Source organism: Dermacentor andersoni, chromosome 5 (genome assembly GCF_023375885.2).
Source record: "Dermacentor andersoni chromosome 5, qqDerAnde1_hic_scaffold, whole genome shotgun sequence".
Lineage (NCBI taxonomy): Eukaryota > Metazoa > Arthropoda > Arachnida > Ixodida > Ixodidae > Dermacentor > Dermacentor andersoni.
Window position 1 is genome coordinate 113,043,405 of NC_092818.1, and position 13,722 is coordinate 113,057,126.

Sequence of the window (13,722 nt, forward strand, 5' to 3'; positions counted from 1 at the left end):
TCAGTACGTCGAAAGAATCTCTGACAAGTTCACTTTTGTGCAACTCAGGTCCTGTCGCTCCATTCTATACGAACAGCCTGATCAAAACAACAACAAATCCCGGCCTTGGTTAGACTTATTCTGCGATGGGTGCATTAAAAGCTCGCCGGCGATTACGATACTCCCTAATGCGAAATTTAAGCACAGCTCTACACGTGTTTTATTTCGCGAGATATTGAGGCAAAGAATTTGAGAGACACGGAGCAGAGTCGGTGATGGTCGAAAATCTGATCGTGGGTGAAGTGCTTCAGCTTCTATTGCGATAGCAACCTATAAACGTTGATAGCAACTATATAGATATCTTATACGGAACATCACGGCGACGGCGACTACAGGGATATAACACCGCCGCCGCGTGCCCTACGCCGTAGGTGCGAGTGAAAGCTCGCGAGGGGAGCCGGCGAGCGCGCCTCAATCTAGCCCGCGTGAAAGGGAAGAAAGTGGGGAGGAAGCGCGTCGTCTTCCGTCGCGTGCGAACTACCCAACGTTGCGAGGCAACGAGAGCAGGGGAGGAGGGGTTGCGGCGTTCTACTCCGGCTGCAACTGCCCATGTAGCTGTAGCGCGCGGTCGCGCGGCCGTACCTTGAGAGCGATCTGCGTTGGGGGCAGAGTCTGGGTGCGTCGGCAGCTTGTATCTTTATCCGTGGTGTGTTTTCTCGGCGCTCAGTTTGCGTTGAAACGATAGACAACACGAAGGTCACTCCGCTCGCTACTGTTTCCGCATTTCGTCACGCCAGCGTTTTGACAGCGACAGTCCGCGGTCATTGAGCGTGATGTGTTCATGTTTGCTGTGCACGCTGACACAATGTTTGTTAATTTAGTTAGCAAGCGAGTGTTTACATGTTGATACGGCCGATAGAAGTACTATCCTTACATCGTACGGTTGTCTGGTAATTTTCTATCACAATCGATGCTTCGCATTTCGGACGAAACTGCTACTTCTTATACATGACTCGTCGAAGGTTCCAGTGTAATCGCTGGTGCCGCGTGGCTTCTAGAAATCTAATTAATCTTCTGTACATACCTTTTATCCAGACATTTCGAAAAGACAGACAAAACTGAAAGTGCTACACAATTCACGTCGTGCATAAAATCAGACTACAAAACAATCGCAAACCATGACAATTCAAACAAGCACGAACGAAACGAACCCAAACAAACCAAACAAGCGCTAGCGAGAGGTGACGCCCGCAAACGATAGTACGAAACGAGTGGTCAGGCTGAGACCAGTTACGAGTATGTATCGTGCGGTTGGGCGGGTCCGCATGATACCAGTTTCCCGCGCACAACACTGAAGGGGCCAGGCAGCTCTCATTGGTCTCCGCTGTTCGCGGCTCACGCCTTTCATATCCCGCGCCGCGTTCACTTTTTCATCTTTCGCTGCGCTCGTTCGCTCGGTTACGCCGCTGACGCCGACGCTCGCGGCAGGAGCGGGTGCCTAAGAGCTGTGCTCTAAGAGGATCTGGAATGCCTTAAACAACTTTTATCTGTTCTAATACGGCATGCAAATACTACACAACGACAAGAAAAACGTTTACGAAGAACCAAAATGAAATAGGCCTCTTGATCGCGGGATGAAATAGCCGACTGCCCTTTGTCAGAAGCGAAGCGATGTCACGTGATTCAACTTTTACTGAAGAGTGCAGCGTCGATGCTTCCAGTGGTAGCCCTCGTTACCAGTACATCTGCGCCAGAACCCGTTCATTATACAGAATGAAATCAATAGTTCGGCAAAAACTCGTCTGTCGGGATTGTTCATAGTCAAAGGTGAAACGGACGCCGGCCAAAAACGTAAAAAGAAAAGAAAACAAGACGGCTCGGCTCTTGTTCACAATGCAAAGGCTTTCATTGTGAACAAGGCCCCGGTATGGGCGCCGAAGCGTCTTGTTTACTTTTGTTTTACTGCGATAGCAATTACTTGTACACTCCAGGCTCATTTCTGCCGTCGCCGTCGCCGTGCGGTTCCGTATGAATGAAAGCATGTGAAGGTAAGCCGGCGAACACGGTTCAATCTCCCGTGCGCGAGCGAGATGCGTGCCCTCTCCTGTGGCGCGCGAGGCAGGGGAGTCAGGAGATGGAGGAGGGGCGTTCCTCTCCGGCGGCTGCTAGAGTGGCTGCACCTGGCTTCCAACCTCCTTGCTGAGCACCTTCCCCAGCAGCCGGTGACGGTGGTGTGCGACTCCAAGCCAGCGCTCCAGGCCCTCGTCAACCCACGGCGGGCAGGACTTACAGTGGTGCTGCTGCTTGCCAAGTTAACGGCTCTAGCCACCGCCGGAATCCCAATATCCTTCCACTGGCTGCCCTCACTTGTCGGGGTAGCCGGTAACAAGGAGGCGGATACCTACACCAAAGCTGCCCATCATGATGTAGTCCCGGTTACCAGAGCGGTAGCGGCTTCGGACTACACGAGACATCGGCTACGGTGCCTGCTCACCTCCATTCACCCGGACCCCCGAGTGGCTAGTGGCAGGGCCCCCAAGCCACTTCCAGAGAACGGCCTCTCCAGAAGAGACCGTTCCACACTCCTGCGCTTGCGGACTGGCTGCACCTGGACTGCGGCCCGGCTGTACGCCAAGGGCCGCGCCACGTCGCCTGCCTGCAAGAGGTGCGGGGACGTACCCCGAGACTCTGGAGCACCTTCTCTGTGCTTGCCCATCCTTGGCGCAGGAACGCTCCACAGTGATCAACACCTACAGACGCCATGGCCTTCCAGCGGCCACAGAGACTGACCTGCTGTTCCCAGTGTGTCCACAGCTCCCTGCGCTGCGAAGCCTGCTGGAGTTTATAAGTTCCACGGGAATAGACACCCTATAAGCGCCCGCTACAGCGCTGGCAACTTTACTGAGGACTGCCACCTGTCGCGCATAGTGGAGTCTATTAGGCCACATCCTCCCTCTTTCTCTATCATCTCTCACTTTCCACTCCTCTCCCCTGATGACGCTTCGCCGTGCTCCCTCACGGGTTGCAGAATCAAGCGTCGTTCCTTTCCTTAGATCACTATCATCATCTGCTAGAGTGCCTCGATGTCCTTCGCGCCCAGCGCTCCGTACACAATGGAGACAACCGCGGCGTCTACTACGGCGTTAACCATGCGAATCGCGGACGCCGTAGTAGACGCCTTTCGCAGACGCCGTAGGGACGCGTTGCCGGCGCTCGCGTGTCTTGAAAGCGATCTGCGACGTGGCCAAAGTGCGGGCATCTAGAGTTTCAACTATAGTTTCATGTTCGGTCTCACCGGCCGACTTGCTATTGTCTTCGCTTCGTGATTTTCAGGAAGGCTGCTGCAAAACAGTCGAACACGGAAATGCGCTTGTGTGAAAAGCTGTTCACTCGACTCGATATATTGTATCGAGCTGTAAAGTGAGCACCGTGACATCTGCACACTTCACCAGCCCTTTTCCCCTCACTGTTCTCATATCGTATACTTCCATTATGCTGTACGCTATATCTTAGGACGCTCGGTAAATAAAAGGATCCTCAACAAGTTTCTTTTTTCGTGTTTCTTGTATCGTTGCTCTGTTACGTTGGGAAAATTTAATTATCGTACTGTTGGCGCACTGAGCCAAACTGCGCAGGGAGCCCGTCGGTAGCGTTTGACCTCGACTTTGCGTTACTTAGCCACAAGCTGTCTTTCGCGCTTGTGGGCACTTGTGAGTGTAGTAACGGAAGGAATGTTTAGACAAGTAGGACTGATATCCAATATTGCAACGTCTATCAAAGTCAAGCATACAACAGTAAGAGATTGCGTCTTAAGTTGTCTTTTAAGTGACGTCTAAAGCGACGATACGGATTATGCGTAACAAAAGACAAAAGATCATGAAATACATACATATACATATATATATAAGGCGTGGCAGATTTCTTTCGTTGTACTTTTTGCAATCGTAGCCCTAAGGGTGCAATAAGAAATAAGAGAACAAACAAAATCGTGCCATACAGAACAGAAGTTGAACAGAAGCTTGCAGGTGTTAAATAAAGAATGAAAAAAAAAATTACCTAGGAGCTCCAGTTTGTAAATATTCTTTCCCTCTGATTCTATACATTTCTTATCATCGTTGGCGTCATGTGGCCCATCGCTGCGATAGCAGGGACGCAATCGATAGCAATCGAGCCTGTGATGAAGAGTCAAAAAGCCAAAGCGTGTAAAATGAAGAGGAACGGTGTAATATATGAACCTTGGCTTTCTGCCGCCTCGTCGCCATCTACCATTTTCGCACCGCTGTATCAATATGTACGCTCTCATCCTGTTACCAGAGCGTCCCTCGGTAAAACATTTTATGCCTAAGGATGACATTATCAGCGCGGGATTATTCACAGGTCACTGGTAGTAGCGGAAGTAATCTGGCAAGACGTGCCAACCGTGGACTCACGCTGAAAGATTATAGCACACGGCGGTGCACTAAGCCTGCGGCGTCTGTCACGGGGTGAAACAGGCGCACGTGATGCGACACCTAATCAACTTCTCCCGAGTACAACACATGGTGGTGGAGTAGCGAACTTGCCTGAGCCATTTAGGAGATCGAAGGTGCAGCCATATTGCGGAACGTTCACGCTGCCGCCGATCCAATGAATACAACGTGACTCTACATCCAGCTTCGCTAACCACTTCGTCATAACGCGCTCGTCCACATCCCGATGTCTGTGGTTTCCATTACGTCAGTGAAACGTCGTATTGTCAAAATAACACCAGTGAGAGACATATTCGTGGGCTGAACGTTTTCCGTCAACAGTGCTTTCGCCGCCTTAAATAGAGTAAAAACCGCAATCTGAAAGTCATATTTTCTGGGTTGAAAACTTCAACGACGCCGCGCCTCGTTTCAGATGGGATATCTTCGCGATGACCTGACACTTTGGACACTTAATTATATTGAACAAACTGCACTAAGGCAGGACATGTAGTGAAAGCATTGACGGAATGTCTGTTCGATGTGCGCGGCTTCTGTGTTCCTACGGCATTAGTGCTAGTGGGAGCAGGGAGCTGAAAAATTGGCAGAACGTGTCCATCCGTTATAAACATTTAACATACGACATCAAAAATGAATACGCAGGAGTTTGGAGAATAGAGACTGCGCTTTATGTGTCTTCAGCCAAAGTGCGCTGACCACTACACCAGCTCTGCGGTCTACCCATTTACTGCGATCTGCTTTCATAGCCGATGGAAATGACCATCCTTGGCTGAAGCGAATCCCCGGTCTCCGTACGCAGAACCATGCGCCGTGGGAAGGAAAGGGCTTCGTCACGGTTGGCACGAGGTCAGAAATAAGTATTTAGGAAAGCTTTGCGCCAGCTTCCACCATCAATGCTGTGCACCACGTCGGCAAAAAAAAAAAAAAAAAATGAAAACTACGCTCGCCTTCAGGCCGGAAAATGGAGAACCTTCGCATCGAATTACCGAGTTCGAAAAGGAAGCAGCTCGAAGCGAAGCAACTTGGGAGCAGTTGCGTGCTCTGCGAAAACGCTCGGCTTAAAGAGGTGCAGCAGCTCGAAAAGAAGCAGCCCGGGAAAAAAAGAAGGCCGTAAGCAAGTGGCTGATAACTTCTGTTTGTACCAAATGAGTTAAGAGAACCAAAGAGTAACTGGAGTTAGCCCTTCCGTTATTGCGATAGGAATTGTATGGACACTTCAAGCAAGTTTGCGCCGTCGCCTTTATGCTTTGTATAACGTAACAGTGCAATAAGATCGCCCCCCGTACGCTGCAGGTGCGAGGAGGAGCCGTAAAGGTTGTTGGTTTTATTCGCGCCATTCCTCCACCCGGCAAATGTTGGAGGTCACGTGATCAAGAGCATGCAAAGGGAAGGCGGAGGCGAGCGCGCGTTTCCTCCTCTAGCCCAGCCATGGATTCGCATGTACGCGACCGCTACGTTCCTGTCCTGGAGGTAATTTGTGATAATTTCAAAGACTGGGCGAGCAGAGATGGCCGGTGTCTTCGGGTGCGCTGTATTTCCGCGCCTAGTGTTGCAGATGGTGTAATCTCAAGTTTCTGATACGCGGTGAAGCGAGAAGTAGCACTAACCGCTTGCGTCCCGCTGCCGGAGCTCTTTATCACACCGTCACTGTTACAGCGAGTGTTCATGGTCATCGAGGTAGATCTCTTCATGTTTGCTTGTGGGCCCGTGGCACCACGCTTGTTAATGTAATTAGTAAGGGAATGTTTACTACAATTTATACGGCCGCTAATTATACGAACTTTACTTGGTGTTGTTGTCTGATACTTCGATATCGCTATTAGTGCTTGCCTTTTGCGACATTATTGCGACTTTTGCGATTTGCCAGCTAGCACGCTGTAGCAGCAGTTAGAAGCTGTTAATTTACCGTGCATAAGATGACGCACCCGCCTCCGACCAGAATTTAAAGCGCAGTAAAAGAGAATAGCGCAAACCAGGACGACCACAGAATGAGAGGGACACACACATTTCGCGGTCGTCCTGGTTTGCGCTATTCTCTTTTACTGGACATGTACCAACTCGTCCTTGCTGAAGTTTTACCAGAATTTAATGACCAAGCGCATTTTCTCCTCTCGACCGCGCAGCATGAGAAATGTGGCGCGAAAAGCGGCAAGAACCAGTGGTGCTCCGAAGACGTTGGCACTGTCGTGGCTGCGCTGTCCTCTAGAGCCGCAGTGCAGATCGCTGTGGTAAAGCAATGGGAACTTCTCGTCCCAAAAATGAATTATTTCATTTGCGGTCCACCTCACTCATTCGTCGGCTACCGTCACAAGATTGGTGACCCGGTCACGCAAGCTTCTGATTGCCGTATGCGCTTGTCTATGGCGAACAAAAAGTGAGCGGAGGCTGGCCATTGACGCAGATGGCCTTGCGCAAACAACCACAGAGTAGAAACGGACGCTGAACGTCGACCACACAGCCACGACGATGTACGGTTTCATAAGGGCCCGACCGCAATGTCGGGCAAAGTTTCCCTACGCAATTTACCTCAAAAGGCGAGCACAAGCTCGTCTATACTTTCACTGATCAGCGCACCAGAGGGCGCAAAACTAGCTCCTTCCTCTGCTTATAAATTGCCGCGTCCGCCTGTTTTCAGCTGAGAAGCCGACTATGGAACGCCGTTAGTTAGTCATGTGCTTACGGCGACGTCGGTACTTCAGCGACGCTTTTGCATGAGTGCTTTGTATTTAAGGAACATTTGGTGGAGTAGCGTAACAGCGGGAAGTTTTACGGGTATATAAGCTCCTAAATTGTCCCAGTTTGCCAGACCGTAAACTCCGGTTTCGGGCTTCGCTCGGCGAAAACTGTTCGCAGTTTTCAACTACTCGTCTCGGCACAGTAGTAACAACACCAAATTAAATGTGCCGCATGTTTGCGAGTCTGGGAGAACGACGTCGTAAACAATCGAGGCGCTTCTATGTTTACTTCGGGCTGAGCTCTTCATATAAAAATGTTAATACAAACTTTTTCTAAGTTCAGGCGTAGAAAGTACGAACTGGGGCTGTCTAAAAACTAAATGAACTAGTTTTAAGTCTGATGCATGGGGAAAACTATGGGTCCTCTGTATGTGACAAGTTAATTATCAGATTGTTCCGACGAACTAAACTGTTGTGACTACAAAACTAAATCTGAGTTATGCGAAGTTTCGTTCCTCCAGAATGTTTTCTTTCTGCGTTTGTTCGTTTTGTTATTTCCTAATCGCTGGGGGGTTTATTTTTCATGTGTGCTATAGGCGGCGTTCCGTGTGCTATTTTCTCAGTATGTCGTCAATGAATAAACAACAACAACTAAATATTGCGAGTGTTTGCATGCTCTCTGGCTGTCAGTAAATGTTTAAATCCCAAAGATATAGCTCAGGGTTGAAAAAATGCAGCTGTTATATCCCAACATGGCTTGTGAGTAGATCCGCAGGTATTTTCCATCCTGATGTCCAGGCTCAGAATACCCTTTGCATGTAAAGACGGCCTCCGGTGGCATAATAACATGCTTCTGCCGTTCTTCCGTGTTCTGTCGGCTTCCGTGTTACAAGAGTGGCGTCTTTGAGCCAGGTACAAAGGGCTTCGTAAATCGGCCCGCATGTGCTAAGTGGTTTGACTGGCGGGATTTGAAGCCACAAGCCACGCTGTTGCAAAACTAAACAAGCCATTACGCCGGAGTGTTCTAGTCTAAAAGCAAATTCGGAACGGGGAGATAAAACAGAAACACATCTTGGCAGTAAGGACTGTTGGCACACTATAACATTGCACAAGTGTAAAACGAAGAAGAGAACACAAATAAAGACTGCTTAGATTTGAGTACCCTCCTCCCTGTATGATGATGAGGTGACTGCCAAATACATCTACGTGCTTCTGGCGCACGCTGGCTAGCTGTGCGCTCGGGACTTGTGCTCGATTGTGTAGTCTGTTATTTTTATATTGCGTTCTCCTTTTTTTTTATTCTCTCCAGGATACCATATGGAGAATATTTGGACTGCTGGCAGTAAAGATGCCTATCTTCTAATTTTTGCTCGATTAATAATTAAAGCCCGCCTTGGCGATTTAGGCAAGAGCTCATTAGGCTACAACTTAAGGCACCACGCGCCAGTAGCGGTAAAACAGGAAGTGCTCCCATAAAGTAGTTCTCAGCGCCGACCAACACATTCGCGCACCCCGTTGCGTCAGAGTGCGCCCTAATCGAATTCAGACTGGTCGGACCCTCCACGCACTCTCTTAGACATCTACAGGATTTCGTAATTTGGGCCGGCTGTTGGAAGAGCTGATGAAGTAGGTTTAAAGAACGGCCTAGTTTAGAGTCACATCCTTGAGCGAATAGAACATCGTTATATCAATGCTGTCACACTGCACCGATGTAAGAGGCGTCACTGAAGGAAGCAGTTCGTTCTCGCCCTGTCGGCGGAGCGAAAGTCAATTATAATAATTATTCACGCGTGAATCATTAAGAAACACGAGCGTCATTTATTTAATTACTGTAGTACAAAGCCTAAACCTGTCTGCCTTCATTTATTCGCTGCTGCCAGTAGGCAGCAGCGCCGACAGTGGCAGTGAGCTGCAAGCTTTTGCATTCTTGCATAACTGACAGTGCTTGCTATACCTACCCCCCCCCCCCCCCCCCCCCCCCACGATTTTTGAATAATTAAAGAAGACGAGGCCACGGCGAAAGACAGACGCTGGCTTTTTTTGGGGAAGCTGAAGATGTTGGCGCGGCTGATCGGCCCGGCTCGCTTTACTTAAGCGGCTGGCTGAGAAAATATGACATCCCGAGTGGTTCGCGAAGTGCGTCCCAAATGTGCTTAAAATAGGAAAGGTGATATACTCGAATTATGTTTCTTGACTGTTTTCTTACGATAGAGTCGTCCACTTGAAAATGACTCTGTAATGTGAGTAAACAATAATTATGCAAATTACACTAATAACCTTTTAAAGCAAAGGACGTGTGATTTGTGCCACTGAATGACTTGAAGCCTGTCAGCCGTGGAGCCTAGAACCGTTTCCAGAAATGTAAAAGAGTTGACGCTGCACTCATTTTTGCAGCTTAACGAATTCCGGCTAATTACACCAAGAATAAAAACTAACACATGGAGAGAGAGAGAGAGAGAGAGAGAGCTACTGACATGTCCTGTTTAGACGCCCGTGAGTTAGCTACGCGACTGTTTGCGCGCCACCGTCGAGTGATCATGAAGCAACCAAGATTACGGCTTTATTAGAACACTCGCTTGATGCTCGCCCACTTTTGACTGTGAGGCACAAAGAAACACGTCACTTGTGGGTGTCGGCAAAGGGCTTGCCAGTAACACTTTTCAGCTGTTGAGTTTCGATGTTGCTGCCTAACTTTTCTTTGTGCGAAGTTGCTCGGAATTATTTACGCTGTAAAAATAAGCACCGTTTACTTCTTGCATTTCTGGAAAAGGCCCCGAGTTCCTCGGATGACACGCTTCAAGTCTTCGATTGGGATCAAACACATAGCTCTTTTGCTTAAAATGGTAAATATTCCAATTTGCACAATCACGCATAGCCAGCTTAAGCGTAGCAAGTCTGGCCTCTTTATTATGACGTACATTTGGTGAGCAGCAAATACATATATAATGACAAGTGAGAGAGCACCAGCATCCGCGAAGATAGTTCTGCTTTATGCCTACTAGATGCTAATAAGACATGAAATGAAGAGTAAAATAAACTCAAACTAGAATTCTGCAAGAAATTTGCGAAAGCAAAATACCAGAAATACAAAGTGGGTAGAGGTACTCGTGCGAAGAATAAAACAGTGCACACATTTAGTTCCGTGTGAAAACAAGCACAAAAAGCAGGCCTCTACTTAATGCTAACACTCTAGGAAATGCACACATTGAGGAATGGGCATAATGACTAGTACAGGAAAAACAGCTCTAAAATGTAACGCTAAAAAAGGGGGAAAATGCGCCAAATAAACACCATGAAAAAAAAAGAACAACGGACCAACAATGTTGTAAAAGGTTTCAATACCCCAATGTGCATAAAAGTGCACCAGTTCTTCTGTAAAACAAGTCATTACCGAATGTAAATACTTTCTTTGTAAATACTTTTTTCTTTAATAAAGTTTCTGCCGCAGAAACTCCAGCCATTCGGCGGCCGATTCCGGCGTGCAGCCGAAGGCGATTATTGGCTGTGAAATGCGTTGTATGGATCTTCTATTTAAAATTATAACATTTACTTGTGTAGCGCAGACGTACCGCTATTCAGAGCGTGCGGTGTACGTATTTGTTGAAAGCATCTTGTATGACAGTTCGAGGGATTAAACATCTTAAACTGATGTTACTTGTCCTACGAGCGACAATATGCAATCCTCGACCCGATGTAGCTTCAATGATGACTTCATCATTTAATAGGGTCCATCTTGAAATTTCTCAAAAGAAGTCAGGTCACTTTCCTTTGATGTTAAATTTAGAACACTTGGATGCCGGCTCAGAAGGTGCGGAAAATAAGCTGCAAAAGATTTCTATAAGCTCCTCCATGAGCTTTCACTGTTTCTTTCTTCGTGGAAAAACAAACGCAGATGCTCTAAAATAAACGCTATTGCTTCGTGTTCTGTGCGAGAGAATTCAAGGGAACTGAAATGTGTTCCTTCCTCTTTGCCATTTCTCTCTTCTGTCCTCAGTATGGATTACCGCAGATGAAAGAAATACGTACAGCCGAATGAACGAACCTGAAGCGCGTCTGCTGGCGATTATCGTAGCCGCCCACTTCACCGCTGCCATTGTGGCCACTCGGTAATGTGAACAGCATTGTTCTGACTCGATGATGTTCAAGTTAGGGCGACGCAAAATGAAACGCTAAGAAAAACATTAATGACCCCCGCCTTTGTGCCAGAATCCTTTACAGCCTCCCGACCCTTCTTTCTTACTAATTCGCTTCATCGGGGGTGCTTTTATCGACAAAGTTGTATCGATTATTCCCGCTTTCTTCCCGCGTCCCATTTCCTATACCCACCATTTATATGATCGCACGTCTTAGTCATATGCCTAGGCATTATTCATAAGCGCTGATGTGAGCTTTAATGGGGCAATGTTTCTCATTTTCTTTCTCCACATGCGTCTAGCAATGCATGCCAAAGAGCTAGGAAAAGCTTAAAAACAAAGGCTGAATTTCCGCTTGGTGCAGAAGAACGAACTAAGAAAAAAGGGGTCATTAAGAGGGCTAACAATTTTTTTTTTCGCTTATGTAAGGATATATTTAATATTGGTTTATAAGACGGCAAAGGGGCTGCTATGAACAGTGGGCGATGTTGGTTGAAGCTGGAGTGGTGATAGTTCCCAGTAACACAAAACAAGACCTTTGTTTGAATAAAGTTTTTAACAACAACAACGAGATATATGAATTGCTGAAGAAGTATTATTTCGTGCAAGTTAAGCAGACAGTATGTGGGCATCTGTTAGGTAGGGTTCAATCAAGAACGGCATCTCTCTCTCTCTCTCTCTCTGTACTTTTTTTTTTGTGCGGGGAGCTTTCTTTGCAAACGTACTGTAGCAAAAACTTCTCTGGGGTAGATGAGCACGATGTGGCTATATTATAGACGGTTGTGCTGAAGCAGAAACAGAAAAACATGGTACAGATGAAAAAGAAAGAAAGAAAGAAAGAAAGAAAGAAAGAAAGAAAGAAAGAAAGAAAGAAAGAAAGAAAGAAAGAAAGAAAGAAAGAAAGAAAGAAAGAAAGAAAGAAAGAAAGAATCATTCGGGCACTGTGACCGGAATAAAATCCAAGACCGCAAGCTCAGTTATCCAACGCCATGGCTATGGCGTGTAGAGAACCAATCAGGAAATGCTCTTTCTTGGGCGAGTTGCGTGAAAACATCGAATTTGAATAGGGCAATATAAGCAAATAATACCTAGTTACTTTATCATTACAAATGGCTGACCATTTTTCTTTGTAAATCAAGCAATTCAAGTTTTACCACCTCCCCTGGTATGTTTTTTGCCACTACAATCCATATGTTGCCACTGCGCCCTTTCGGGACGACTCGTGGAACGCATTACTGACCTTAAGGCATCGCCGTAGAAAACGCGCAGAACACAGGGGCCTCGTGCTGCGCAGCAAACAGACTTTCTGCAGCAATTTCTTGTTTGGTGCATGTTACAGTCTCGCGCAGGCGCGTACCTTGCTAACAAAGCACACCGCAGGCACGATCGTTTCTCCTTTTCATTCCAAATTTCATTCCCAGGAACTGGCAATCCCTGGGCCAACAGCACTTTTCCACGCATCGCTCTGGTTTCCTAGCTCACTGGCTCGGCTGCAATGTAATTCCGTAAACGAGTGAACCACCAATTTGATAAACTGATCACAATTGATACGACAGCCTATGAAGGTTCGCGGGCAAATAGCCGTGGTTCATTGCGCAGTTCCATCAGTGAAACTCGAACTAAACAAAGATCTCGAAGTCTTTCCGACTTCTTTGTTAGGGGTGATTAGCCGCGACCTGATCCAATCGGTGGCCTTTGCTCTGAAAACTTTCGGCAGGCGACCTCGCGAAGGATTTCGTGTAAATTGCTCTAAAAAATCGTTTCATAATATTGCCGCTGGCCTGCATAGGCTAAACTTAGAGAGCTCACTTGCCTGGAGTTCGTTTAAATAGTCAAACTTCAAGTAATCCCCAAATGAGACGGGTATCTCTGGACCTCCGAACTACATTGGTGCTTCACTTTTGCGGATCAATAAAAAAGCAGAGGAGAGGGCACAGCACCGCAGCACTACAATGTCCTCAAAAGCCAACAGGCACGCCGTAGTGGGGCACTCTGGAGATTTAGACCACCTGGGGTTCTTTAACGTGCACCTAAATCTAAGTACACGGGTGCTTTCGCATTTCGCCCCCATCGAAATGTGGCCGCCGTGGCCGGAATTCGATACCGTGACCTCATGCTTAGCAGCCCAACACCATAGACACTAAGCAACCATGCGGGTATGTGATATGCTGAAGCAGAGGCGTGCGTGGTACAGCATGTCGTGGGTGTTCAGTACGTGCTAAGAGACCTGTGTGCCCTATTTTCCGAATTTATTGAAAGAAGTATAGCTGCCACTCGATTTATCGATTCCATGGAGTATGTTTCATATTATTTTACATCGCCTCATTATATATCCTGATTGTTTTGTACTGCTATGAAAAGAGCTTGTACGAGGTCTCATATTGATTTTGTTTTGTAGAATGTGAAGGTGTTTCGTCTCTGCGCCCTTCGTGGTCACTTCTTTTTTTCCACTGGTTTGCTGCCCTACAC

The 13,722-nt window shown here is 47.4% G+C and overlaps 1 protein-coding gene across 1 annotated transcript in view; it reads left to right on the plus strand.

Annotated features, from left to right (window-relative positions):
• Nucleotides 1-2,069: 2,069 nt before the first annotated feature.
• LOC140218563 (uncharacterized) overlaps nt 2,070-13,722 on the plus strand; it is a 60,898-nt gene continuing 49,245 nt past the window's right edge. The window contains exon 1 of the mRNA XM_072288348.1: nt 2,070-2,553. Coding sequence (XP_072144449.1) covers nt 2,070-2,553 — 484 coding nt within the window. The remainder of the gene's footprint in view (nt 2,554-13,722) is intronic.